Source organism: Calidris pugnax, unplaced genomic scaffold (assembly GCF_001431845.1).
Source record: "Calidris pugnax isolate Ruff unplaced genomic scaffold, ASM143184v1 scaffold44, whole genome shotgun sequence".
In the NCBI taxonomy this organism is placed as follows: Eukaryota; Metazoa; Chordata; class Aves; order Charadriiformes; family Scolopacidae; genus Calidris; species Calidris pugnax.
The window spans coordinates 8,647,096-8,674,878 of NW_015094506.1; the positions used below are offsets into that span (position 1 = coordinate 8,647,096).

The 27,783-nt window shown below is 38.2% G+C and overlaps 1 protein-coding gene across 5 annotated transcripts in view; it reads left to right on the forward strand.

Annotated features, from left to right (window-relative positions):
* The window catches only part of ANKS1B (ankyrin repeat and sterile alpha motif domain containing 1B), a 455,905-nt gene extending 442,632 nt beyond the window's left edge, over positions 1 to 13,273 (forward strand). For all 5 annotated transcript variants that reach the window (XM_014963686.1, XM_014963681.1, XM_014963682.1 and 2 more), the window contains 3 exons: positions 2,377 to 2,514; positions 10,021 to 10,188; positions 11,358 to 13,273. In XM_014963686.1, coding sequence (XP_014819172.1) covers positions 2,377 to 2,514; positions 10,021 to 10,188; positions 11,358 to 11,468 — 417 coding nt within the window. In that variant the 3' untranslated portion in view covers positions 11,469 to 13,273. The remainder of the gene's footprint in view (positions 1 to 2,376; positions 2,515 to 10,020; positions 10,189 to 11,357) is intronic.
* Positions 13,274 to 27,783: the final 14,510 nt, after the last annotated feature.

Here is a 27,783-nt window from a genome sequence, read left to right on the forward strand (position 1 = left end):
TGGGGTTGGATGTTCAGTCTGGAGAAGAGAAGGCTCCAGGGAGACCTTATAACAGCCTTCCAGTACTTAAAGGGGGCCTACAGGAGAGATGAGAGGGACTCTTTATCAGGGAGTGGAGTGATAGGACGAGGGGTAATGGCTTTAAGCTGAAAGGGGAGATTTTTTAGATTATATATTAGGAAGAAATTCTTTACTGTGAGGGTGATGAGACACTGGAACAGGTTGCCCAAAGAAGTTGTGGATGCCCCATCCCTGGAAGTGTTCAAGGCCAGGTTGGATGGGGCTTTGAGCAACCTGGTCTGGTGGGAGGTGTCCTTACCCAGGGCAGGAAGGTTGGAACTCGATGATTTTTAAGGTCCCTTCCACCTCTAACCATTCTATGAGTCTATGAATAGTAAAACATTAAAGTAGTCTGCCTGAGTTTTAACTCAAGTGCAAAGCCCTGTGTCAACCCCAGGTTACCTCAGAAAAGTTTCAGCTCTCTTCACACACAGTACATAACTTCAGGTGATTACTTTGTGGCTCATGATTTGGCATAAATATTTCACATGATTTGAAGACCTTCCAAGCGTTAATTCTTTCTGCCTTCTAAATTACAACGTTGCCAATACAACATCAATGACAGTACATTACAGCTTTATCTGTGGATATCTAAATCCCTGGTTTTTGGTATAATTGTAATTCTCATAAAAATCTTTATTGAGGGTAAAAGTTATCAATTTGAATACAAAGCCAATGAAATGCTTAAAGTAACCTAAAAAGTCAATGATTGTTAAGCTGAGATTAGACGTGTCATTATAAATTGGCATATATTGAAACATAAGTACTGGTTTTGTCATTTTTATGAATAATGCATTAAACAGAAATAATCAAGTATGTTGCAACAATTTAAGATTAAGAGGATTATTTCATTTCTTCAGTAACAATTTTCTTATCTTGGGTTTTCCATAATTTGAAATTCGGAATGCTTTTTATTACGATTTTTCCTAAGCCATGATTTCTTCAATTAGATATACTAATATCTCTTTTCAAAAACTTGACACCTACATGCAAAGGGGAAAGTTGCCACTTGCAAATGAATAAAGATATGACAAAGCATCTTAAGTGACTTAGTTGCATATATTTCCAATTCTACAAAAAAAAAAAAAAAAGAGAGGGAGGAGAGGAGGTGGAAAGGAAAGGAGAGGGGCGAGAGAAAACCAGAGATGCTCAGAGATTGTTTTAACCTGGATAGTTGTCACTGAGGCAGCAGTACACAGAGGCTCTGTGAGGGACTGGGACGTGACAGATGTCACATGTTCTGTGGTGCAATAGCAATGTCATGCTGCAGCAGGCTTGTCCTCTTTGGGTATTTCTGTGGAATTTCTGCTACAGGCAGCAGGGCCACAATTCAGAAAAGCATAAAACTAACTGCTAAGTAAATTCATATTCAATGAATCATTCTTCTGTTTAAATAAACGATTTGAAATGTGTGTGTTGCTGAAACAAGGCCTAATCATAAGCCACTCTGCAGTGTCTTCTTCTCTGGCTTCATGGTTCCTTTGGCCTGAACACAATGATTACATATCAGCAATTTATGTAATGAATATTCATATTTTTCTCCAAAGCTTTAAGACAGCTTTTTTTTTTTATTTCATCAGACAGACATGCCCCACCTCTGTCTCAATAGTATGCTATAGCTTACATTGGCTGTTGCAAGTAGTGTTGCTCGGTGCATGAATGGTTTAATTTTTGTACATCTCTCTTACAGGATGCTATTGTCAGTAAGTGGAGAAAACTTGCCAGATCCTACTGTAATTATATTTTTACAAAACAGAAGCATTTCAAGAGCTCATGGTTTCAGTTATAAGTGGTTTGGTATTTTTGCTCTTGAAAAAGTATAGCTGAAATGTGTCAAAAAACATGTGCACAAACTGGATATTGAGCCTGTTGGGTTTCACTAGCTCCTGTCTATCAATAGACTGAAACAGCGTGATGTAGTGATCATGATACAGAAAACCAGCAGCATCATAAGATGCTCCTATAGTGCTTTGAAACTGTATTTATACCTGTATGCCAGGAAAGATGTTTCTTTGATGTTCTGAAAGATGTTTATTCAGAGGTCACTGAATAAACTTTACAAAATCCAGGTGGACTCATAGGGAAGACTACAGACTGTAATTGTTTCCTACCAATTTTAGATATCATTGGAAAGCGTCAAAATTCCAATGACCTGTGTAAGATCACACATGAGGTGTATTAAATCTCTTCTTATTAAAAAACTTCTGAGTTACTTCACCACAGCAGGTGAACATAAATGCAAATCTGAAAAACATGCCTTTTACGGCTCTTTTACATTTAATTCCTAAATTGATTGTAAATATTTTTTTTTAACAGAATATTATTGCTGAACATGAAATCCGTAACATTTCCTGTGCTGCACAAGACCCTGAAGACCTTTCTACATTTGCGTACATCACTAAAGACTTGAAGACTAATCACCACTACTGCCATGTATTCACTGCGTTTGATGTGGTGAGTTTATAGAAGATACTTCATTTAATAGTTCTTTGTAATAGTTCTTTAATTCTATTAAAACATTTTCAGGGTATATGGTGATTAATGGAAGGTATTATTCATTTACCACATGAAAAGGCTAATCTGCTGTGGGATAGTAAAAGAACATTTCTGGAGGAGAGCGAAGTTTTTCTTTGATATTATCTCATTTCCCGTCTGAAATAACTCACCTCTGTGATCTCAGCTGTTGACCATAAACTTAACAAGTAGCTTTTCATACAAGTCTTGACATGTAGTTCTTCTCACCTAAGCTATAGCCTTCCAAGAAGTTTGTTACAGGCAGGTTTGGCCACCCGTTCTGAAGTCTCAGCACACACCAAATAAACAAATCAGAACTGTTCACTGTGGATTATATACAGTGCTCAGTCCTGCTAAGAGGTAGGCTCAGGAACTACCTTAAACTAAGTTTGCAGTGCATTTTTGACTGTCGTACTGCCTGTGTAGTCAAGGAAGGACAGGTTTGGTGACATCTTTTACCCTCATGGGTCCGTCCCTTGCCAACCAACAAGCAGTGAGAGGGCCCCAACAGAGGGCCTGCTTTCTTGTGGGGCCCTTTGAGCCTGGACACGTCCCACCTTCCTGAAGCAGATGTGGGCTGCTTTTTGGACCAGAGATGTTACCACTGTAAGCGATTTCTTCAGATTTCTTACCCTGCTGTTCCGTGACTTGTGTTTCAGTGTTAAGGTGGATCAGTCACAATAATTCAAACATCTCTCTAAATATTGCTTAGACTTTTTGACATTATATTGATTAAACTGGAAAAACTGAAGCTTCCTCTGCAAATGTGTAGAGAATATATGAAAAGTTCTGTATTTAACCAGAGAGCCAAAACACTTACAGATCTGACAAAGAAGAGACCACACAGATAGCTAATTATGTATCTCAAGAGGTCCTAGGAATATTTGGCTACCACGCCAAATCCAAAAGACTTGAAACATCTGTGATAACAGAAATCTGTGCAGAGCGTTGTCCTTTCTGAGTTCCAGTGTACAAGGTTGCCCCTGTAATTGTCAGCAGCTATTATCAGATGGCCCCTCTGTTGTTCTGTGCTCTGTGACATGTCAGTGGGAGTTTTAGCTTGACAAGTAATGCAGATATGGAATTTGAGGAAATTTTACTTTAGCAGTAACTTTTCCTTTTCATTTTGAAAATAACAAATTAATACTTTAATTCTTACTTAATTGTTCCAACCTTCTTGCCTAAAAAAAATTCTCAAAAATACTATTTCAGCAAAAGTCCTCACAGCTCCTGTTATTTTGGTGGAAAATGACTAAGTTCTTCCTATATTTATGCTTCTCAGATGGTAGCGCACAGACTACTGGTGTTTCAAGAAATCATGAATGCATATGAATTAATCAGTCATGTTGTTTTCAGCTAAATTTGATGAAATGAGTAGTGGCTTTAATTTTAGGACTAAGAGGGCCTATTGTCCAAAAAGTTAAGGAATGCTTGCCATTTGAGTTAAGCACAGAAGAAATTTAAAATGCTATTAAAACATTAAATCATTCAAGAAAAAATATTTTAATATAGTATAATGTGTATGAATTCTTGAAACACGCTTACACGATTATAAATAAGTTACATAAAAAAATGTGTCTGAACTGAGACATTTTATTTGTGACTGGGGAAATAATCAACATTGCAGAGCGATGACATGTAGAAGAGTTTAAATAACAAGATGTACTGGAAGGTAGGTTAGAAAGAATTTTAGCATTTTGTTTCAGTGCTTTTGTTAACTTCTCTGCTGCTATTTTAGTGTCCACAGGGAGTAGAAAAAACTTCCAAATTCTGTTAAAAATAGATAGACCATGGTCAACAAGATGTTACATTATGTAGATTTTAGTGATAAGTGAATCAGCTGAAATTAGACTGATTGAGTGAGGTTATTATTTCTTCTGATCCATTTAAATACTTCTTAATGGTTTCAAAGTACTGCAGTTTCATTTATAGGTTTAATAATCAAGCACAAACATAGATCCAGGTACAGCAGATGAAATACATTTTGTCCTTGCTTGGCAAGGAAAGAATAGTGATCCATGAATAATTACAACATTTTGCTCACTTTTTATACCTTAGGAGGAGCATGTAATACCCTAAGCACTTTAAATTACTATTTTAAGCAATACAGAAACTTTAATGTCTGTCTTAGTTTTCTCCTGCAACATAATCCTCAGCAAGGTGTTACCTACTCAAATATTCTCTTTTTGTGTTGCTTTGTTTCTCAGGATCTAGGATTTCTGATGCAATTACAAGCTCCATAAAAAACAGCTAGATATTCAGAATACAAGCATACAGTAAATTAAATTTGCTATTGAAAGTCTAACACTTCCAGTTTGCTAATAGAAACAGTCTTACACATTTGCCAATGGATAGAAGTCAACTCATGTTAACAAAAATAACACTTAAAATGGTAGAAATCCATAATAAGGTTTAAAAAAGATGCATCTTAAATCATATATATTATGGTAATAAAATATATACAGTGGTATGAAAAAAAATCACTCTCTTAGGCCCTTCAGTTCCTCAGGAAATGTAAGCAAGAACAATTTTTTTGGCAGATAGGAAAGTATTTTAGTGAAGTGACATGTTCACTACCAGCATTATTGGTACTTAGTCTTTAGGAGTGATTGTACATGCAACTGTTGTACTCAGAGTTGAAATCCTATAATCAAAATTGCAAAAACATCAGACTTGATTAAAGAAAGGGGACAAGGTTTAGGGGAAGAAGAGGATTTATTGCTCAATATTTGAAATCCACTTCACTCTCATTCACTTATAAAGCCACCCTAAAACTACTGGTAGAGGATTCTCTCTGGAGAAACAAAGCATCTTAACAATTCGTATACCAAATTCTGGTTCATATATGGGAGACATCCAAAGTCATTTCCATTAGATATTCCTTCATTGCCCAATGCACCTGTGAATAGAAGACAACTGGCATAAATTGGAACAATTTCTGCTCTCGCTTGTGCCGAGGATTCAACTTATGCTCTGCATAATACTAAGTCATTTTTCTTCTTTTCTCTATTCTTTTGTCCTTCATTGCACAGACTTAAGCTGGATAAGAATTGGAAACTGCTGGTATACATACTTAGCAGAGAAGAAAAAGCAGGCATTCAGGTCTCAAATTCTGTTCATTGACAGGGGATTAGTGGACTTTGTAAAATTTTTCTCTGTTCCTGTGATCATCCAGGTACAATCAGTGTGGCATCCCCATGTCTCCAGAACAGAAAAATTCCTCCTTTTGCAGTACCCAGAGACAGGATTCCCAGACAGTCCCCTCCCTGGGGAATATTAGGCAGAATGTGTCAAACCATTTCAGTTGCTCCTGGCAAATGGAGCACACTCAGGTACAAGGAGCTTTCAGCTCACGAGTAAATGAATCTCTCCTCTCCCGTCTACATTGATGGTTTTTCCAACAGCCTGAAAGTACCACTTTGAATGCTTGTTACCATCCTCCCATTGCATACAAGGTGTCTTTCTGTACCACCATAAGAATAGAGGGATGGATTCAGAAGAGTTTGCCTTCCACGACTGCTTTAAATCCAGAAGGAGACAGGATCAAGAATTTAAGTTGCAGGAATGCCTCAACATGAAAGCCTTGTGCAACCCAGGAGTCCACAGATGTTACAAGCCAGTGCCAGCCGTGTTGGTCCCATCATACCATCTTTAGCAAGCGGAGCTTTCTTCGCCTTGAATGCACAGAGGCTGACACATTGGAAAGTGCAGACAAATCCTCGTCCTTTCTTGATCCCCCCAAAAGTAAAAGTTTTGAGGTCTGAAGGGATAAAGTATATGTATCCTTAACAGTATAAACGTGTACATATGTCAGCTCTGCATCTGAAAGAACTTCCATTACTAGCAAGTAACCTCTTCTTGTCAGGCTCTTATAGTAGAAATCCTCAACATTCTTTTTTAATGAAGGAGGCAGCAACTGATTTCATCTCAAGGGATTCATACTTTAAATTGGATTGGGATTTTTCAAATTTTTCAAGTTAAGATTCCATATAGTGTTTCAATTTATAATTTTTTTCAAATAAGTTTCCAATTCTGTTCAATTTTTGCCAGCTGCGATTTTAAGTTCAGTACCTTGAACACAGGCTGTTCTAATTGACATTGTTACACATTAGATGTGATGGGTAGCTCACACTAATCATCTGAGAGGCTCCAAAGGAAACTTCTTCAATAAATTCAGTCTTCAAAATAGATGAGATTTGACATTGATCTTAAAGAAGGAAAAAAAAAAAAAAAAAACCCCTAAAGAAAAAACTCGTAAAATTCTCATTATATTAAAAGTGCTTTTCCAAAAAGGCACAATGTTAGTTTTTCAAAAAATTCCTTTTCATTTTAAGTTTTATAGCTCAAAAGACAGAAATCTTACTCTCTCTCTTAAAATATTCCTGAAGCCTCAACACAGCTTTATAGAAGCATGAAAACACAATGAAGCAGCAGTGCCTGCTGCAACTTCTGCAATAAAAAAAAAAAAGTCAATTAAAATGTAACAGAACAATTAGCCATTGTAATAGGTTGGCTGAATTAAAGCAGCTGAAGAATCCTGACTCAGACTCTCACTGGGGCATTGAATTGTAACATTACGTGGCAAACAAGGCAACTGACCTCAATTTCTCATCTCCCAGAAATTGTTGCTTAAAGGTGTTAGCTTACTCTTTGCTCTCTGCTGAGCAAAAACAGGCTTGTAGCAGCCTCAGAACCACCATGGTCCTAAAAGTTTGCCTTTCCAAGGAGCTCGATGGGGTGCTGTAAGGGTCAACGTCTTCTTCTACAGCAACCAGGGGGTCTACAACTTTTGTGCTAAGCATATTTTGGGGAGGCAGACCTGTTTCTTTCCTTTTGTGCCATATGTAAAAGAAAAATCAAATAGTCTCCTCACTCCATCAGAAGAATTTCCACGATGGCTTTTGTGGTTTGTTTTCCACCCCCATCCCCAAGGCAATCCTGCTCTTACCTTTCCAGTATAGCCGACAGGAGAATCTGTACCAACTCTAATCCTCATATTCCTCTCCCAGTACTACGGTGAGAAATTCCTGAAACCAGACTTTTTTTTTTTTTTTTCAAATACAATTTTGCAGATACCTTTTTTCAATTTTACAAGGTATGATTTTAAAGCCTTCCTTGCCTCCATTTGCAGACTTCTTTTTGTCAAGGCTCTACCACAGTATGAAATGTATGTACAAGCTACGGTTCAGTTTACATTTCGAATATTGAACAGAACAGTGAATGTTCTGTTTTATTTGCTATATTTCAAATCTATATTAACCATAGAAACAGTTAAATGTGTCCAATGGCTTTCAGGCTCCAGGCAGACCTATTTTTTATTTTACAGACTACAAAAGAAAGCAAATCGTGGTGGCTTCTGACAAGATGCAGGACCCCAACTGGATTTATGTCTCTGCATGGCAAACTAATGGCTTGTCTCTGCTCTTATGTCAGAGCTTTCCAGGCTTGTCTCTCAGTGACCTCTTTGTATGCCACACTGGATGGGGCATTTTCTCAGTCCCACTAGTATTATAGTCTGCTTTTTCTCCAGGCCATTACTACACCCTGTCCTGTTGATGTATTCCTTAGCAATAATAATATCCGCTGTAGACAATCCCATGATGATATAGTACACTATCTTACTGTTACGACAGCAGATTAAGATGTCTTTAGAATAATATTCTTGCCCTGTTAATAGGCACACTCCATTTCAAATAATATTATTCTGTACATTTTTAACAATTATTCTCTGTTGGTCTTAATTCCACAGCCAGCATTCTGCTAAAAAGGCAGGGTCCTTGATAATAGTCTCTTTAGTCTTTCATTTATTACTCCACTGGCAAACTGCATCCTCAGTGTTTCTCAGTCCCAGCCAGTTCCCTTAAGTTAAAGGGGAGACAACTGGGAAACTACTGCTATCAAATCAGGCAGACATTTTTATTTGGGAAGCTGTGAAACTTTGGCTTGCTTGCTGTTGTGACTGCAGTCCTAACAGCTGAGAGCATATCCCAGTGGAGGAGTATAATTGTTTTCTGTCTGACCTAACAAAGACCAGAGCTGGCACCTCTATAAGAAGCTCTTACAATGAGCTAAATATACTGAATTAACCTATGCTATCTCAGTATACATGTGTGATAACGAAGGGGTGGAATTTCTTCATGACTACAGTGAAATTACAGTGTAGGGCATGAAATAAAATGTTTAACCTTTTAATTGTGTTTTAATGATTAAAGGGCAGACAGTGTATTTCTAAGTCTCTTGCATTGCTTTCTGGCTTATTGCAAGCTCAACAGTTAGACTTGACTAGCTAACGAGATATCTTATTTAAAACTATATCAGAAACGTGGGAATTTTGAGGAATCAGCCAGTTTCAAAGCAGTGCTTCCAACTCTGGGCTACAGAGGCTGAGGAAGGAGAGGGCAACTTCTGAACTATATCAAAGATTTATGAATTACTGTAAGGAGACTGCAGGACATAAGGATGCAAACCTGCAGGCTTGCGTTGGTTCTGCAGGGGATCGAAACATTATTGGGAAGTTAGTAGCCTAGAAACAGGCTCTAGTAAGAGCCTAGAAATAAATATACCAAAACAAACCCACAAACCTGAAAAAAATACCATAAAAATTTACTTGCTTTTCAGATTAAGCTCAAATTTGAAACTCACAGCTGCTTTTTTGTTGATGTAAAACTGTACTGAAAAACTAGTTATACTGACCCCCTGGTTCCTCATTCATGCTTTATAAACCTTTCAAGAGGTTTTCTTCCACATAGGCAATGAGAACTTAAGGTATTCTAGCTATACCACCAGTCTGGTCTTAGTCTTAATAGCCTGACTTGTTTGGTCATACACACATACCATGAGAAGGTCGCCCCAGCACTTGAACCACTCACCCAAAGCAGAGTGCTGACTTTCATGCAGGCATAGGAGGCCACTGTGTCTGTGAAGCAGAGAGCAGGCACTTTCAACATTTGCTTTTTCGTCCCTTTGGAAGCATCACAGCAGCACTGTATCCTTTTCCCATGCTGTTCGGTGAGAGAAGAGCGCATCTGGAGGAGGATGGATCAGCAGAGGAGGTCCGGAGCAGAGCAAGGCTGAATGTCAGATAGGTGCAGTAGGGCAAGATGAGTGGGATCTTGAAGGCAGCAGATATGGGGTGAGCTGGGAAGGTGGTGGTGGGGGGTTAATATGCTGCTTCTAAAAAGAGATGACACATGTTCACCCACTCCTGTTTTCATGTTTAGCAAGACAATGTTTTCAAGGTTTGTAGAAGTAATTACGTTTAGATTGTCTTTAATCAATGAGAAATCATTGACAGACATAAATATTGCAGAGACTTAGGAGGTTATTACCATTGTGATTTTTATTATTTACATTACAAATCACTTCTGCAGACAGCAGTACCGTACTTCATGTATTTGATGATAACTCAACCTCACTCCAATTTTAACTGTTTTTGTTTTGTTCCAGAATTTAGCTTACGAAATCATTCTTACACTAGGACAAGCATTTGAGGTGGCCTATCAGCTTGCACTACAAGCACGAAAAGGGGGCCATTCTTCAACCCTCCCAGAAAGCTTTGAGAATAAACCCTCCAAACCTATTCCCAAACCACGTGTTAGTATTCGGAAGTCAGTGGTAAGTAGAAAGTAGTCATGCATGGAAAAAAAAATAATCTATACAGTTAAGAGTTGATATACATAGAAACTGTACAAATAAATGTACCTGTTGGTCAGAAATGCTCCGTGTCTCGGTCGTGTCACCTCTCCTCATCAGCCGGTGGGGTTGTGTCACTGCAGCACGGGCAGCCCTGTGGAACAACTGCTCATTTCAGATTCCACCAATTTAAGACGTTGCTTGGCCAGTGTTGTGCATATAACTTTTATAGCAATTCCAGACATTTAATTGATTCAGTCAAATTCTAATATATTGTGCTGAGGATCGCAGGCAATGCATACCTCTAAAAACTTTCCTGATCTTGAATTGAGAAATAAAATTCACACCAGCCTTGTTTGGTACTCGATCACTGCGTATAAATTCTAATCGAATGACAAATCCAAATCAATTTACAATTATCTTGTCACAGCAAGCAACTTCTTTTCTTACCATTTTTTCTTTTTTTTTTTTTTGTTGACCCTCGTCAGACCCTCCTGTTCCAAAACTGGAATTCAATGTACCTTTTCAATATTTTCTTTGGAATCCCAAAGTTAGGAATCCAAGCTCACTGGAGCAAACATATTGATTGTCTTTAAAGTGCCTCCTGAAGTGCAGAGATGACACAGAAATATTCTTTTATGGTAGAGCTTTATAAAATATTATGAAAACTATTTTAAATCACATGAAAATACAGGCACAGCATGGCTTGGGAGAGAAAGGGGAAAAATGACCACACACTGTATCATACTCGCTATAAAGCGAGAGCCATACTCTGTGATATTTAATTACCACATAAGAAGAAGGGGGAAAAGAAAGTATGACTGTACACTTTGTCATGCATTGCCACAGAATCTTTATCCATAAAATTTTAAGAACATTTCCTAATGCCATCATCAGTGTCAGTAGCAAAAGGACTTCTCAGGATCAAGCATAGCTTTATCAAACTCTGGTAGCTTGGGGTTAGACACAGCTTTGACCTAAACAGGATAAAGAGGGCAACTGTGGATAAGTGAGAGTGTAGACCACCACACTCGCTGCTGTAGGACTTTGTCAGCACAGGATTTGTTCTGTGTTCTGTTAATTAAAGAAAATGCTAGAAATGCTGTGCACAGAGATGGTAACGTGTCTGTATGTTTGCATTTGTCTTACAGCAGATAGATCCGTCCGAACAAAAGACTCTTGCGAATCTACCATGGATTGTTGAACCTGGACAAGAAGCCAAAAGAGGCATTAATACCAAGTATGAAACTACAATTTTCTGATACAAAACTGTCCCCTGTTCCTTGTTGTGCCTTGCACGCCAAGCAGTCACAGCACAGCCTTTCCTTTATGGCAACGTTTCAATCCAGCAGAGAGGAAGACTGCACTGTATGAGTGGCCTTGTATCTAACAAAAAAAAGGCTGACAGTCATTTCTGGTGATTTCTTCTTCCTGCAGCACTGACAGAAGAATGACACTATACGAAGACTTTTAAAATTACAGTCCACAAGAGGAGTGAGATACCTTATTTTTCACACAGTTCTCCCTTGTGACTCTGCCACAGTGCTTTCTTTGATTTCTTATTTTCGAATTCTACTTTTTAAAAAAAAACACAAAAGGTCTCTAAACTAACACTATTGCTGCCTATGAGTAGAATATTTGATTGGTTTTTTATTTAAATCTTGGCAGTTTTTAATTGAAATAGAATCAGAATTAATAAATAGATTATTTGTGAAACCACTGAATTCATTAATAATTACTGTGTTGAATAAAGAACTCATTAAAGTGACAAGAAATTAGGCACCCTGATTTCTGTGTGCGCTGGTTTTATATGTAATCATTGATGTCCTTTGATCCTCTACAGAAATAGGAACCTCTTGCATTGTAACAAAGGATCAGAGTTTTATGAATGGTTAGAAAAAGGTATTAATAATGCACAGAAAACATTTATTAGATATTTTTATGGAAGAGAAGTACTATAGGAAAACATATGAATATTTATGGAAGGAAGCCAGATTAATTATGACAAATAATGTTTATTTTAAAGTTAACTAAACCACTGCTATTGCAGCATTATGAAAATGATAAGAGTTGTAGCATCAGTGCACTGGATGTTCCGTGTGATCAGTCTGGAATGAGAGTGGAATGGTCATTGTACTACACCTACATATAGTTTATGCAGTTCAACATTGCTATAGCCATGAATTCTACTAGTATTTTTAAAGAATAATCTCAGTGGTTCTAAAAAAAAAAGTAAAAACCATGGATTTTGCTATCAAGATTTCTCTCACAGAAAGCTTGTTTGGAAGAGCGTTGATAAAATTCTACTGCAAAACATTTTCTAAATAAAAATAGCAAGAAAAAGAAAAAAATTCCAAAGTAATAAAAATGTTTTCATGGAACAAAATAGTTAAGCATTTGCTTAATATTTGATTAAATAAGATTTACTTACATTTTCTTTAAAGTGTTTTAATTTTTTTAATGTCTGTGGAGTATTTGTATAATACCATGATGTATATTTATGTAGAACTGAAATTATAACAGTAAAAATATCACTATAGGAGAAAAATGACATTTTAACGTATATTGTTCTATCCAGTCAAATTGTGAATCATTTTGAAGTTCATTATAGAGATATTGATAAATTGTGTGGTTGTCTTAATGTTTTTTTAATTATTATTTCATATCCAGCTGAGGTTTTCAGTTAGAGTCATCAGTTGGTAAATTCCAAAAAATGGATAATTGAACTTGGTTTAAACCTGATAATTGTATATGGTTTAGTTCAACCTAATCATAGCGCTGAGTGATGACATACTTTTAATACCGTATTCAATTTACTTGAACAAAATAGTTCCTTGTACATATTTTGCCTATTCACTGTTGATATGTACGTAGTCAACTGACAGTAAAAAAATAACACTAAAAATATGGTACCAAAAGGAAAATTGTATAGGAGAACAGTAAATAGTAGCCTCACTGCAACAAATACTTATGTAAATATGCTTGGGCTTCCAGTTATAAATTTTGTAATTTTGTCATTTATTTATATCCTATAAAAGCACACAAAATAAAATGAAGTTGTACAGTCCCAGTGCTTTGTGCATCATTTTATCATTGCATAAATTATAATGTGCAGTTCCATGGACTGATCTTGAATTGAGAAACAAAATCTGCACCAAATTTGTTTGATATTCAATCACTGTATATGTATCCTAATCAAATTACAAATCCAAATCAATTTACAATTATCTTGTCACAGCAAGAAACTTCTTTTCTTACCTTTTTTTTCTTTTTTTCTTTTTCCTCTTTTCTCAATTTCATTGGGCTTTTGATCTTGTCCAGCAAAAATCCAGGCATCACTGTGGAGGCAGTTTTGGTTTAGAATATAGATTTTGTTTACAGATGATAAATACTTCATACTTCAAAGTCCTTAATTAACTGGTTCTTCGGTGCACTACTCAACTGCTGACTTCTCATATTTAATCACACCCTGTAAAGTCACACAGGGAGTTATGTTAAACCACATTCACTTCAGGCACCAAAAGTACAAAGTGACCAGATTTTCAGGCTATGAAACTGGGGCACTTCTTATGTAGCTGAGTGACCCCTAAAATGATAAGGATGAGGAGCTGCAGTACAACTCCCATCAGACATAAGGGAAAAACTAGCAGGAAGAATTTGATCTAGGTTGATCAAAGAGATGTCAAACAGGTAAGGTGGCACAGTAAGCTGCTGAACTTGTTTGGGAGAGATAATTGGGGCAAAAGATGATGGGTAGCAGGACTGACTGGTGGGGCAGAGAGGAAGTGTGAAGAGAAAAGTTTTGGGATGCAGCGAGTCGGTGAACGATTGGAGCCCCCACAGCAGACATCAGTTGAAACTGGAAGGAGAGGAAGGCGTTAGCAGGCATAAGGCACTTCTGCATTTGCAGAAATCTGACATTTTAGAAGGAAACATTTCCCTCACTAACCGATAATAGCATATGCCAGTTGGAGAAAAGTCCATGGGGTCCCCTCTGGCGTGGGACAGTGGTTCAGCATTATTTTCTTCACACCTGGAGAGCCTTCTACAAACCTGCACTAACTGCAAGCAGTTACCACTTGATCTTTAGTCCTCTGTGGTCAAGGTGACTTTCCATTAAAGTTCTTAGTATGCTGGAAATGTATGGGCAGTAAGGGGACAATGGTCAGTCTTAAAAGTGAAGGTAAGGGAAAAAGGGAGACGCCTCCAAAAGATCAGAACGTGAGGAAAATCACTATTCTTGACTTCTACTAGAGGAACGAGGGAAGCAGAGGCAGTCAAGAAGAATATGTGAAGAAACTGGAACATTTAGATGTTGCGAAACCAGGAGTTAATTGCAACAACTGCCTTACAGTGGGAGGGTGGAGAACAGGCAGAAGAACAGATGATATGGAAGTAGATTGCATTTGACATGAGAAGATAAGGAAATTGGAAACAAATTGAGGTAAGTGCAGGTGACAGTATTTTGAGAATTATTTGGGCAGTGAGGTCTCTAATATGCAAGGTAAAAAAGCTGCTGCTGGGAGAAGGCTTAAAGACTGGAGAAACTCCTAAGAAAACAACAGGGAAATTCTGTGTTGCGGAGGTGGAGATCTGCTTCCTAAAGCAGATGTTGGATTTCAGACTGAACATGGTGAGTCCTCTAACCCGGACCGGTGTTTATTAAAAGCCAGAGAGCTACTGCTCACAGCGGGTAGGAAGAGATGCTTACCATCTCTGGTTCTGATGTTCTGCCAGTAAGTTTATGAGAGGTTGCTTCTCCTGCAGAACCACAATGTTACACATGCCTTGCAGTTTGAAGCCATTTCTCAGCATCAAAAACTGGCATGACCATTGGGAAGAGAAGTAGCAGGTCATGAAGAAGGCTCTGTCAGGCCTTTGGAAAAGAAAGCAGTATGCTAGACAGCTAATAAACTGTCACATCCAACTGTGAAATAGTTTATAGCTTCCATTCTAGATTAAAACAGGCAGCTTGTGCCATGTGCAGAACTCTCATTTCATTTTGGCCTAGATTTGTCTCAATGTGTGCTGTTCAGCTGTCCCGCTTCACACTTCACTGGAGGATAATGTCTAAGACATCATCAAGACAACAGTCTAGAAATAGTAACTTCAACTATCTCCAAAATTCCAGCCCAAAGAACAATTGAATCTATGGAGGAACTGTGCAGCAGCGACAAGCATGTGAGTGAAAGACATGGCATAAGGATTAGAGACAATATTTAGGTGTCCGCATTGAAGAGGGGTATCCGTTAATGTGAAAAGACCAGCTGAACAGAGCGGGAGAAAAAAGAACTCTTAACTTGCTGGAAATATTGACAGAAAAGCATAGGAGGATAATACTCAGGCTTCTACTGAAGAGCTCTGTAACTTTAGTGCTCTGTAACTTCTTTAGGTGAACCAAGTTCTTTGCTAAACTAGCAAACTGACCATATCAAGTCCACCATTGAATACACTGGTTCTAGTTAACCTTCACACCAGTGAGCTGATAACTCAAGCAAGACAGAGGTTGATCACAAGCTCAGCTCACTAAAACAAACATCCAAGATTCACTTGCAGCCAGAGTTTACACTATGACACAGATTTTGTGGAACTGGAGGATGGTTTACTTCCTACCGAATAAATAGTCACACTCATCCTCATTACAATCCTGAATGTGTCCAGCAAAACACCACTGTTTTACTGAAGAGGCAGAAAAGGGAAATCAGGGAAATGGTCCTTGTCTTTCAGGAAGGGTATACTCCAAATGCAGCAATGGGAAAGGCATCTCCATGCCTGGCTCCCGCTCTTGTACAAGCAAATTTCTTTTCAGCCCTACTTAACATGCATATATTCATTCGCTAGTGCCACATCTTTCACCCTTCCACTATGGGAGTTGGGTACGTAGATGTCTTTGAGCATGTGGATCTGGCTAAAGTGGTAACAACTAGACAGACAAAAATGCTATCTATATGTAAACAAAACACAATTCTATCTCTCCAGTCTTGCCAGCAAGAGCTTGGAAAAGAAAACTACTTTTCTATCAATCAAGAAAGCTGAATTCAAAACACTTTACAACCACAGAAGAAAAAGTGAAGCTGAGACAGAAACTGAGGACCTTAGACTTCTTCCTCACACATGGAAAATATATCACAGATTTAGCATCATAACATGATGTAATTGTAAGATACATGCCTTTTTGTCATTTTTTTAAACGTGACAATTCCTACCTTCAGGTCATTAGAACTGTTCAAATTCTCCAGATCCTTATCCAAAGCTAAATTTATTCTACTATTAAATCCTTTTAAGAAACAAAATGAAAAATTCACACACAATGTTGAGGACAGGTCAACGCTTGAGAGAACGTGTCCAAATTTGAAGGCAGTATATTTGCTTTCATCATTTCTAAACATGTAACAGAAAACCCAGAAAGTCAGAGTGAGACAAAGGAAGTAGAAATATGCTTCAGTATAGAGAATACCCAAAGAACATTAACTTTATCCTATAGTGACACCATGAGGAAAAAAGAAATAGAGTACACTAATTTTAAAGATGCGTTAGACGCAGTGCAGTCTTCATTCTTGCACTTGTGATTATTGGATAGTGATAATTGCTAGGCTGCAGAATTAAGGGCTTGGGCATGTCCTAAGCAAAAATATCCTAATGCATATAATTGAGGCTAGCACTACTTATTTCTTGAGTTTATGTTGCAAAGGTTAATATTTTTTTTCTTTAAATTACCTTTATGTACTTATACTGTTACATACTGTCTGGAAGCTATCAGTGATGGATTAGGTGAACAATTCTGTACTAGAACTGAGTGACTGTAATGAAACCTCCGAGTATCCAGGAATGCTGTGCATGAGAGGAGATTAATATGAAAAGATGTTAGATCATTCACCATGGCCACATCTCTGTCACAGCCATTACATTTTACTCAGCTATACTTTTGTAAAGCTTCAAGAGTTACCTTGGCCAAATACCTCAAACCTAGAAAATTAAACTGATTGCTATAATAAGAGACTCTTAAAGTGCCATCATTATCCCCAGCCCCTGATGTAGCAGGAAAGCCATTAGGTGAGAAGTACCTAAGTAATTCCAGCTGGTGGCACACCCAGCCTGCCCCCTATACTACAGAAAAAAAGATGGGGAAATATCCCTGCCAATCTGACTTTGGGGAAATTTGTTTCCCAGCCAGGTGATGCAGTATGCAAGGGAACTGCACCAGGAAAACAAAAAGACAAGTACCTGTCACACCTCAAGGCACACTCACCTCTGTACCATACTGAATTTCCTAATGTGGCCAGTCTCAAAGGAAGGTGAAAGGATTTAAAGGTCAAATAATGCAGTACAAGAATTAAGTTCTTCGCATCCACAAATGACCAAGAAAAATCCAGAATCTTAGTATTTCATTACAATCAGTTTCCTAGCACAGATGATGCAGACCTGAGACAAGAAATTTTATCATCGGGTCTCTTAAGTTCCTTCCTGTACCTGTTATTAGGTGAGACATGGAACAGAAGGGAATAAAGATTTTAGTTTTATAATAATTCATAACATTTGAAGCATACAGAACAGCTGGGAACATTTAAGTATGAACTGAATGAGAGTTGTTTAGACTCAGTTTTGCATAGAGAAGTAGAAATTAAGAACTAATTCCCTTGTTTTACATGATTTTACATGTTGTTTTTTTTTCTTCCAGCCAATAGAACTTGTTGCTTTTTAATCAGCAAAGCTGAAATGTCCTGTCTCTCTCCTGTACCTCACAAATATGTGACTCCACAGCCTTCTCTCCAATTCAGCAAAACAACTCAAACTTTACACTCCAAGACTTTTGCCCAGTCCTTGGATCACTTTTTGTAGTCGTCTTCTAAATTTTGGTTGAATCTATTTTGTCCCTGAAACGTGAATACCAGAGCTATATGCACTACTGCTGATGTCTTATTAACAAAGCACATAGATCACTTCTTCACTCCTTCGAGGTAGATCCTCTTTAGGTACCCACTGGCCCTGTTGCCATACCACTGCAGACACTTCAGAGTTTGTATGGATGATACCATCCACTTTCATTTCCACATCACCATTTTCAAGATGGTCTCACTGGCATTCTTAAGTCCTTTATGAATGACAAAGCTATACTTTGTCCATAAGGTAACAAAAACATGCTGTTAGATGTTGAAAGCAGACACATATCTTATTGTGATAACTACTTACTCTTGCAATTCACTCTTTAGCCAATTTATATCATCTGCAGTTTTATCATCAAAGATTTTATAGACCATGGACCACAACATTAAATAACATTGTACAAAATGACAGGACCAATATTTAATTCATCTAACATATTCTCTACCAGTGCTATAGAAGAAAAAATCTTTCAAGTCAAAATGCTATGTTATAGCAGATCAAATTCTCTAAAGAAAACCAAAGTTAATGTGTTGACACTGATGGGTTAAAAAAATCACAAGAAAACAACTAGAAATCTGTCAGCAAAGTTTGCTGAAGCAGTCTCTCGTAAAAGCACAACTATCAGCAATACCCAGAAAAACACTATGATGTTCAAAGTAAACTTGACTTTTCCACATAACCTTAAATCTGTCATTCCACTGTTTTACTCAGGACTGACTTCAAGTCAATAGCTACCTCGGTCCCCTCTTTCAAAATACCAAAATCATCACAATTCACAACCCTTTTGAAGTTTCTCATTTTTCCAAGACATGATAAATTTTACCAGGCATGATTCAAAGGATGCTTCATCTTACCCATCTCAGACATTTGGCTATTTATTGTTTGGACTTGCTGATTCAAAATTCTTTAGTTCAAACAAATGCATCCTTGCCACCTGTTCTGTTAAGATTATAAATTTCCTATCCCTGTGATTAATATAATCTAAATATATTGTCTTTCCAACATCATACTTCACAACTGTGTCACTGTGATCAATGGAATAAGCTGCTTTTTGTTAATTGCATAGGTGTGATGAAATCTCATTTACTTTGATTATTGATATGTCACTCGGTGTACAAACCCCTAGCAGTTGCTCATGCCTTTCTTTGTAATTTGTACTGTAAAATAGCATAAACATCTCCGAATATATTTATCTGTGTTTCACTGCAGCTTCTACACCTCTTTTTAAGGGATGTCAAGTAAGATAACATCTCATTCAGCAGGTTTTGTGGTGGTTTTGATTTTTTTTCCACATCTGCAGAACTGTGACTCCTTGGACTCCTTTCAATGATTCCCAGCTTTAACACACCCTACATTATATCTATGTTCCCAGCTGTGCCAAAAATTCTTTTGCTGGAATGATTCCAAATCTGTGCCTCCCTGACTGAGTTGATACCCTGTTACACAAGGAATATGCAAGCAGAGTACAATCAGTGACACCTGTAAAACCACTAGTTTTTACACCTTGAATTTGATTTCATAATTTTATTTTGTAATAAAGATTTCATAAAGGTTTGCTTTTCAAGAATGTCTCTGCTGCTCCGAAGCCAAGTGTGTGGGTGTTTTTCATCTTGCTATAGTTGATTTAACTTGCAAAAAGGAGACATAACTTCCTCTCTATATTTTCTATCAATTACATAAACATTCCTGTGAACAAGTCAGTAAGAATTTATGACAGATTTAGAGCTGCCTGGTGATAATTTATGAGTACTTTATGTTGGCCTGATTACCAAAATGTTTGTTATATGGCTTCACTTGTTTAACGTAGCAAGAATCTGTTGGGGAAAAAACAACTCTGAAAGGGAAGAAGGGAAGGATAGATTAAGGTACCCAGTTTTCAAACTCTACTCAGATCTTAAGGAAAAATGCCAGAATTATTTGAATATCCCATTCAAAAGTGCCTCTAAAACTGGCTTAGAGTAAGAAAAAGCAAAGTCCAAGAATCTGCAAGAGCAAAACTTGTGTTTCAAACAGATAGCAAAAAGCACTTAACTGTTAAAAAAAATGCTGTTTCTGTCAGTCACTTTACAAACACCACCGTTCTAGTTACACCTTTTCCTTTAACATGCCACTGCCACTGGATTATCTGTGCTACTGATCTCTGACTGCAGTCACTTACAATTTTGTCTCTACTTCCTCTGGGAAAGTTTTTGCAATCCTCCAGTTTGGGTCAAGTTCTTGGGTTATGATACCTAATTCAGCTGTTCTCACTTTGAAGCTTTGGCTATGTTTAGGAGCTTCCAGTTTTTTCCTTCAAGGAACCTCATCAGCCACGAATGGGCAGTCACCTTAGAAATAGCAAAAAATATCTCCGTGCAGTCATTTCAGTAGGGGAAACCACTCTATTAGAACTCAAACACTACAAAAAACACATTCAAAACAGAATGCACCCAAGCTCAAAGCCCCTCGCTACTTCTCATAGTCATCAATCCCGATTTAGACATCCAAACCTTGCTTTTGTGAGAAAGAATAATATATCAAATTTAAGAGTTCTTGTATTTGTTGCAAACTGCTCGAAGTCTTCACTGTGATCAAATTCTCATTTCCCGCATAGGTTTCTGCTTAACAAAACAAACATATGGACAGATAGATATCCTGAAGTAACTACTAACCTGTAGCAGAACGCAAATAAGGAACAAAATAAGTAATGCAAAATGGAGGTACAAGCTGCATGAGGTGGAGGCACTATAGTTTCATTTTTGAAAAGCAGGAGATGTAATTTGTATGCAAACTAAAAATAAATTTTAAAAAAAAGGAAGAATTATCATTTTTTGAGAAGGTGATCTTAATTTCCTAGATTAACATCTTAGCAAAAAAAGTAATATGATGCATGATACGCTTATCTAACAGCTTGTTAAAAATCATTCATCTTTTCACCAATACACACAGAGGGAACCAGTGAAATCCAGAACACGCAGTGAGAAAATGCTCCATTCCCTATTTTGTGATAAAAGAAATAGTAGTGAAGTACAACTTTGCCAGCATATCTTCCCCTAATGCTACCAATAATGGAACCCTGAACAGTGGAAGCCTCCATCTGAAAGCAGGTTGACAATAGTAACTAAGGACTAAGTATGAGATGTAATGATGGATAAAGCAGCTTGAAAAACTGTAAAGAGCTCCAAAGAGCTAGTAGAAGTTTAAGAGGAAAAATAGACTATAACTTCAAGGAATAGACTTTTCTTCCATGTCTACTATAACCAGAAGTTTAACCCTTTAAGCAAAGATATTTCTGAAAAAAGGAGATAAAACAATTAAATTGGTAGACTTTTAAATTATTGCCATCTAATGCATTTAACATGTTTTTAAAAAAAATTAAATGCTCAAGATATGCTATGAAGAAAATTCCAGGTCACACGTAGTTCGATTTAATTGTACCTGTCTCTGGCAGGTGTTCACTGTTACAATCCTCCAGTGAAAAACAAACTATTCTCCCACAGGTTCAGTTTGGCCACTTACCATTCTTCTGTTTGAATGAGCGTGGACCCGGAAGATCTCTCTCAAACCAGTGCTTCAGACTATGAAAAACCAGCTGCTGAGTCAAAACAGCAATTGAATAGCTGAATCCTTGATACTGTAGAAAGGAAAAAAAAAAAAAAAATACTATCTGCTCTATAATATTTAGGGGGGACAGACCCACAACTGAAATTGAGAATGCAACATCTGCAAGACATTTAAAATAAATCTTTAAATGCTTTGAAAATTCAGATGCCCTCAGGTGGCACTATTTTTTGCTATTATTAAACATGTACTCAAATAGAGAGAAAATTTAACCCAACATTTAATCTGTTCAAACTCCTTGAAACTGCTTGTCCTCACATTTCCCAGCTCTGAAGTTAAAGCCTCTAATTGCTAAGACCCCTTGCACATACATCTTTCAATCTCATTTGTACAGCTGGAAACATGAAATGCACAATTGCTATCCTGTACTGAATATAAATAAACTCCATCATGTATTTTAAGAAATGATGTAAATACATTGAGAAATTCAGGAGCTACCAACTTGCATAACTTACATTACTGTCTGGGTGCCACATTCTTAACCATCAAGACATGACTATTAGCTTCAGATTGGATTTTTCAAAGCAAAATATTTGATTTGTATTTAGATAGATTTCCACTGACCTATGCCTGTGTCTGATCATTCATCTATTCTCTGCCAAAATTTAAAAAAAGAAAACAAGAACCAGCCCCCCCAAAGGAAAACACAAAAAAGCCCAAAAGCACACCACAAAACAAAAACTGTTAAAAAGACAATACTCTATGCATTTTCAAATCTTACATTAAAAATATGCCATTCCTCTCACACGTTATTGCAGTGCTCTTAAACCAAAAGTATATTTTTCAGTATTTTCTTAATCTTTTTCTCCTACTTTTTCTCCTTCTGCCAAGGAACTTATAACCTGATCATAGTATTAAAAGATGAAATTAAGTGGTTATTAATTTATTAAGTGGAAGTTAACTGGGAAGTGCAGAAAGAAATGTTCCTGCCATTGTGTCTCTGGGACTGGAAAACTTGCTCTCAGAACATGAGACTAAGACTTCATAGCACTGGAAAAAGCGTGTGAACCAGCAGGCTACAGAGTCTTAATGCACATAAACCTGAACATCGACTCTAGCGAGGAGTATGGATCGGTTATTACTGTCTTTGGAGAATATTACAGACAAATAATGTGATTTTTAGAGCTACAGGAGATCCCTGCTCTCATTTGCTGCAAAGTACCAGCTATCTATAGAAATTAAATTTGCTATACAATTAGTAGAGAACAATTAAAAGAGGCTATTGCTTTAGAAATGTGAGTAATGTAAAATACCTTTTTTTAAAAGTTATTTTAAATATTAAGCATAGTTCATGTGCATTTCTACATTACAAATAACACATGCTTTACCTAAACAGCATCTTATTTACTTTTACACAGCTGGATTACATAAATTTATCTTTGCCTCATTTTGAGTCATTTTAAACATCATGATTGTCAAAATTCATCTGAGTTCACATGTTATTAGAGAAATTGGACAAAGCTAAAAAGCAAAAACCGATCACAGTGGGACACAAATAAACAGAAAGAAGTAAATAGAAGAAATGAAAAATACCACGCACATAAACACACAGAGTCTATTTGTGGCATCCTAAGTAAGTACTCAGATGATCCCTCTTGAGTTCAGAACAAGAATCCTCTCTAGCCTGAAGGACTTGAATTTAAGCGTTCTCAGAGCACTTGTTATGCTTACAATGTATGGTTTCTTAAATGGAAACAAGCACAGGAAGCTAATTTGTTCTGTAAACAGTCAGGCCCCAAGAGAGAAACTGTCTATTGAAACACTTATAAGATCCTTGCTTTTTCTCGTCCTCTGAATAACCACACTCATGCCATTTAAATAGTTCAACTGGTCCAACTCTGACATGGTTGTGCTGTATCCTGCAAGTGTAACTGTAGAATACGACATGAGAAGTGCTGAAGTTGTCAATAACACATGCTGATGGAAAATCTTACCCCTTTATACTCACCGGATCTTTTAGGATGCACTCTAACAGCCTCGGTTAGATCTAGGTGCAAGGTTTCTCATAAAACCTGATGTGGTTTAGGCTGAATTGGCCTACGATGGCAACAGACGCTCTTCCCCCACTTCTCCAGTACAAGAGAAAAGGATGAGAGATTGAGACAGTTATGAGTTTAGAATGAACAAAACTACTTTAATGAAATATTAATATAAAAATTAAAAAGGAAATTATGAAATAGATACAATAGATACAAAACCATATCAAGCTCCCAGGATGATGTCACTGGCAGGCACTGGGGAAGTTCCAGACTGGACTCTGTGATGGATGGGAACTGGATTCCAGCTCTGGAGTCAGGAATACACAGATCGGGATCAAAGGCAGATGAACTGACAGGGTCCTCCTTGGACATCAGCCATTGAAGAAAGAGGGCTGACCCTTTCATCCCTCAGCTTTTATACTGAGCATGGGGCAGATGGGATGGAATACCCGTGTTGGTCAGGTTTGGGTCACCTGTCCTGTCCGCTCCTCCCCGCAGGTACAAACATTGGTCTTATCACTCTGAGAATGAACAGTTTTCTCCACAATATGCTGTTAATTTCAGAGAGTTAGAAGAGGCCTAGTTAAGATGTAAAATTACTGAACAGAAAGTTGATTCTATTTTACCTCAAGCAGGGCCATTCCACCCCTTATTCAATACCATTTGCATCATGCTGAGATCACTAATACTTTTTATCTACGAAATCTACACACACACACACACATATATATATGGATAGATAGAAACATGCAGGTCACTCAATTATGATTTATCTTTATATACAAATGTTTGTTAAGTCCATTTCATAGCAGATTCTCAAGGTAGGAACAATGATGTGAAATTCGTCGTGGTTTGTGCCCATGGGTAGCATAGCCATCTCCAGACAGTTTTGCTGGATGCCACTTGATGAATCTGGCTGAGGTTTCATCATTGCTGTGTTACTCTGAAAAACACTTACAGGGCATGGTTAGTATTATATAACAACTAACATCATACTCAGAATTCATTATGCTCACCCAGGGTCAAATTTCCTTGAGGTACACATTGAACTTCTCCATTCTTCAGCGTTACCCACTGAGTACATCCAGGTCCTTGAGCAAAAACAGTCCCATGAATGGGTTTGCTTTTGCCCAAGGCAGGAAAAACCCAAACAGTTTTCTCCAACATACTACTTTCATGCACCACAGGGACTTCATCCCCTTCTAAATTATGTAAAAGGTCTGATTGATCAGAACCAGCTCGATCAATGGATTCCCTGGTGTTAACTAACCAGGTAGCTTGTGCTAAATGTTTGTCCCAATTTTTAAAGGATCCACCACCCATTGCTTTCAGGGTAGTTTTTAACAATCCATTGTAATGCTCAATTTTCCCAGAAGCTGGTGCATGATAGGAGGTACGATATATCCACTCAATGCTGTGTACTTTTACCCAGTTACTTGTAAGATTGTTTCTGAAATGAGTCCCATTGTCTAACTCAATTCTTTCTGGAGTACCATGTTGCCACAAGACTTGCTTTTCAAGGTCCAGGATGGGGTCCCAGGCGTTAGCATGGGGTGCAGCATAGGTTTCCAAACATCTGTTGCACACTTCCACCACTGTAAGCACAGAACACTTACCATGGCGCGTTTGAGGGAGTATGATATATGTAGCCAATGTGGCAAGCCTCCCCATACTTATATTTTAACCATAATCCTCCATGACACAAAAGTTTTAACCTTTCAGTTTGTTTGATTTCGGCACATGTTTCACAAGGACAGATAACCTGCACAATAGTGTCCATGGTTAAATCTACCCCTCAGTCACGAGTCCATTAGTATGTTGCATCTCTTTCTTGATGACCTGAAGAGTCATTGGCCCACTGTGCTAAAAACTGTTCACCTCTATGTTCCCCGTGAAATCTGTCTGGAAAATCTTAGCAGCTTGATCCACTTGCTGATTGTTTCGATGTTCCTCAGTGGCCCAACTCATGGGTACATGGGCATCTACATGATGTACTTCCATGACTAGTGTCCTTAGCCACTCAGCAATATCTTGCCGTAATTCAGCAGCCCAGATGGGTTTACCTTTGCACTGCCAGTTGCTCTGTTTTAACCATTCCCACAGAACATTTGCCACCATCCATGAGTCAGTGTACAGATAGAGCATTGGCCACTTTTCTCATTCAGCAATATCCAGGGCCAACTGAATGGCTTTTACCTCAGCAAATTGACTTGATTCACCTTCTCCTTCAGTAGCTTCTGTGACTTGTCGCGTAGGATTCCATACAGCAGCTTTTCACCTTTGATGTTTTCCTACAATACGACAAAATCCATCAGTGAACAGAGCATACAGTTTCTCATTACCTGAGAGTTCATTATATGGTGGGGCTTCCTCAGCACAAGTCACCACCTCCTCTGGTGGCATTCTGGAATGTTTGCCTTTGGACCAGTTTGTGATCACTTCTAAGATCCCTAGACGATTTGGCTTTCCTGTTCGAGCTCGATGTATGATTAGTACAACCCTCGTACTCCAGGTAGCATCAGTGGCATGATGAGTAGAAGGAATTTTACCCTTGAACATCCAGCCCAGTACTGGTAATTGGGGTGCCAGGAAGAGCTGTACTTCAGTACCAATAACCTCTGAAGCAGCTCTAACTCCTTCATATGAAGTCACCACCTCCTCTGGTGGCATTCTGGAATGTTTGCCTTTGGACCAGTTTGTGATCACTTCTAAGATCCCTAGACGATTTGGCTTTCCTGTTCGAGCTCGATGTATGATTAGTACAACCCTCGTACTCCAGGTAGCATCAGTGGCATGATGAGTAGAAGGAATTTTACCCTTGAACATCCAGCCCAGTACTGGTAATTGGGGTGCCAGGAAGAGCTGTACTTCAGTACCAATAACCTCTGAAGCAGCTCTAACTCCTTCATATGATGCCAAGATTTTTTTCTTGGTTGTGGTATAACCTTGACTCCAGAATCCTAGGGGTCAATCTCAAGTCTCCCCTGGTGCTTTCTGCCATAGGCTCCAAGGTAGGGCCATTGTCCCAGCTGCGGTGTAGAGCACATTTTTAATGTCCTGTGTAGACTGGTCCATGGGCTACTGCATGCACAATCTCTTGTTTAATTTTCTCAAAGGCCTGTCGTTACTCAGGACCCCATGTAAAATCATTTTTCTTTCGAGTGAAAGAAAACCTCCCAGAGAGGTTTCACAATCTGACTATAACCTGGAATATGCATTCTCCAGAAACCCACAACACCTAAAAAGGCTTGTGTTTCCTTTCTGTTAGTTGGCGGGGACATCAATGTTATTTTGTTAATCACATCCATTGGGATCTGGCAACGACCATCTTGCCATTTAATTCCCAAGAACTGGATGTCTCGTGCAGGTCCCTTGACCTTACCTCTTTTCATGGCAAAACCTGCTTTCAGAATAATCTTGGTTATTTTCTTACCTTTCTTGAAAACAACTTCTGCTGTATTACCCCACACAATGATGTCATCAATGTATTGCAGGTGTTCTGGAGCTCCACCCTTCTCCAGTGCAGCCTGGATCAGTCCATGGCAAACAATAGGGCTGTGTTTCCACCCCTGGAGCAGGTGTACCGGATGCCTCTCCAGGTGAAAACAAACTGTGGCCTGCACTCTGCTGCTAAAGGAACAGAGAAAAAGGCATTAGCGATGTCATTTGTAGCATACCATTTGGCTGCCTTTGACTCCAGTTCATATTGCAGCTCCAGCATGTCCAGCACAGCAGCACTCAGTGGTGGTGTGACTTCATTCAGGCCACGATAGTCTACTGTTAGCCAACAGTCGCCATCAGACTTTTGCACTGGCCATATTGAGCTGTTAAAGGGTGAGTGAGTCTTGCTGATCGCTCCTTGGGTTTCCAGCTGATGAATCAGGTTCTGGATAGGAATCAGAGAGTCTTGGTTAGTGTGATATTGTTGCTGATGCACCGTGGCTGTAGCAATTGGCACCTGCTGTTCTTTAACCCCCAACAGTCGCCATCAGACTTTTGCACTGGCCATATTGAGCTGTTAAAGGGTGAGTGAGTCTTGCTGATCGCTCCTTGGGTTTCCAGCTGATGAATCAGGTTCTGGATAGGAATCAGAGAGTCTTGGTTAGTGTGATAT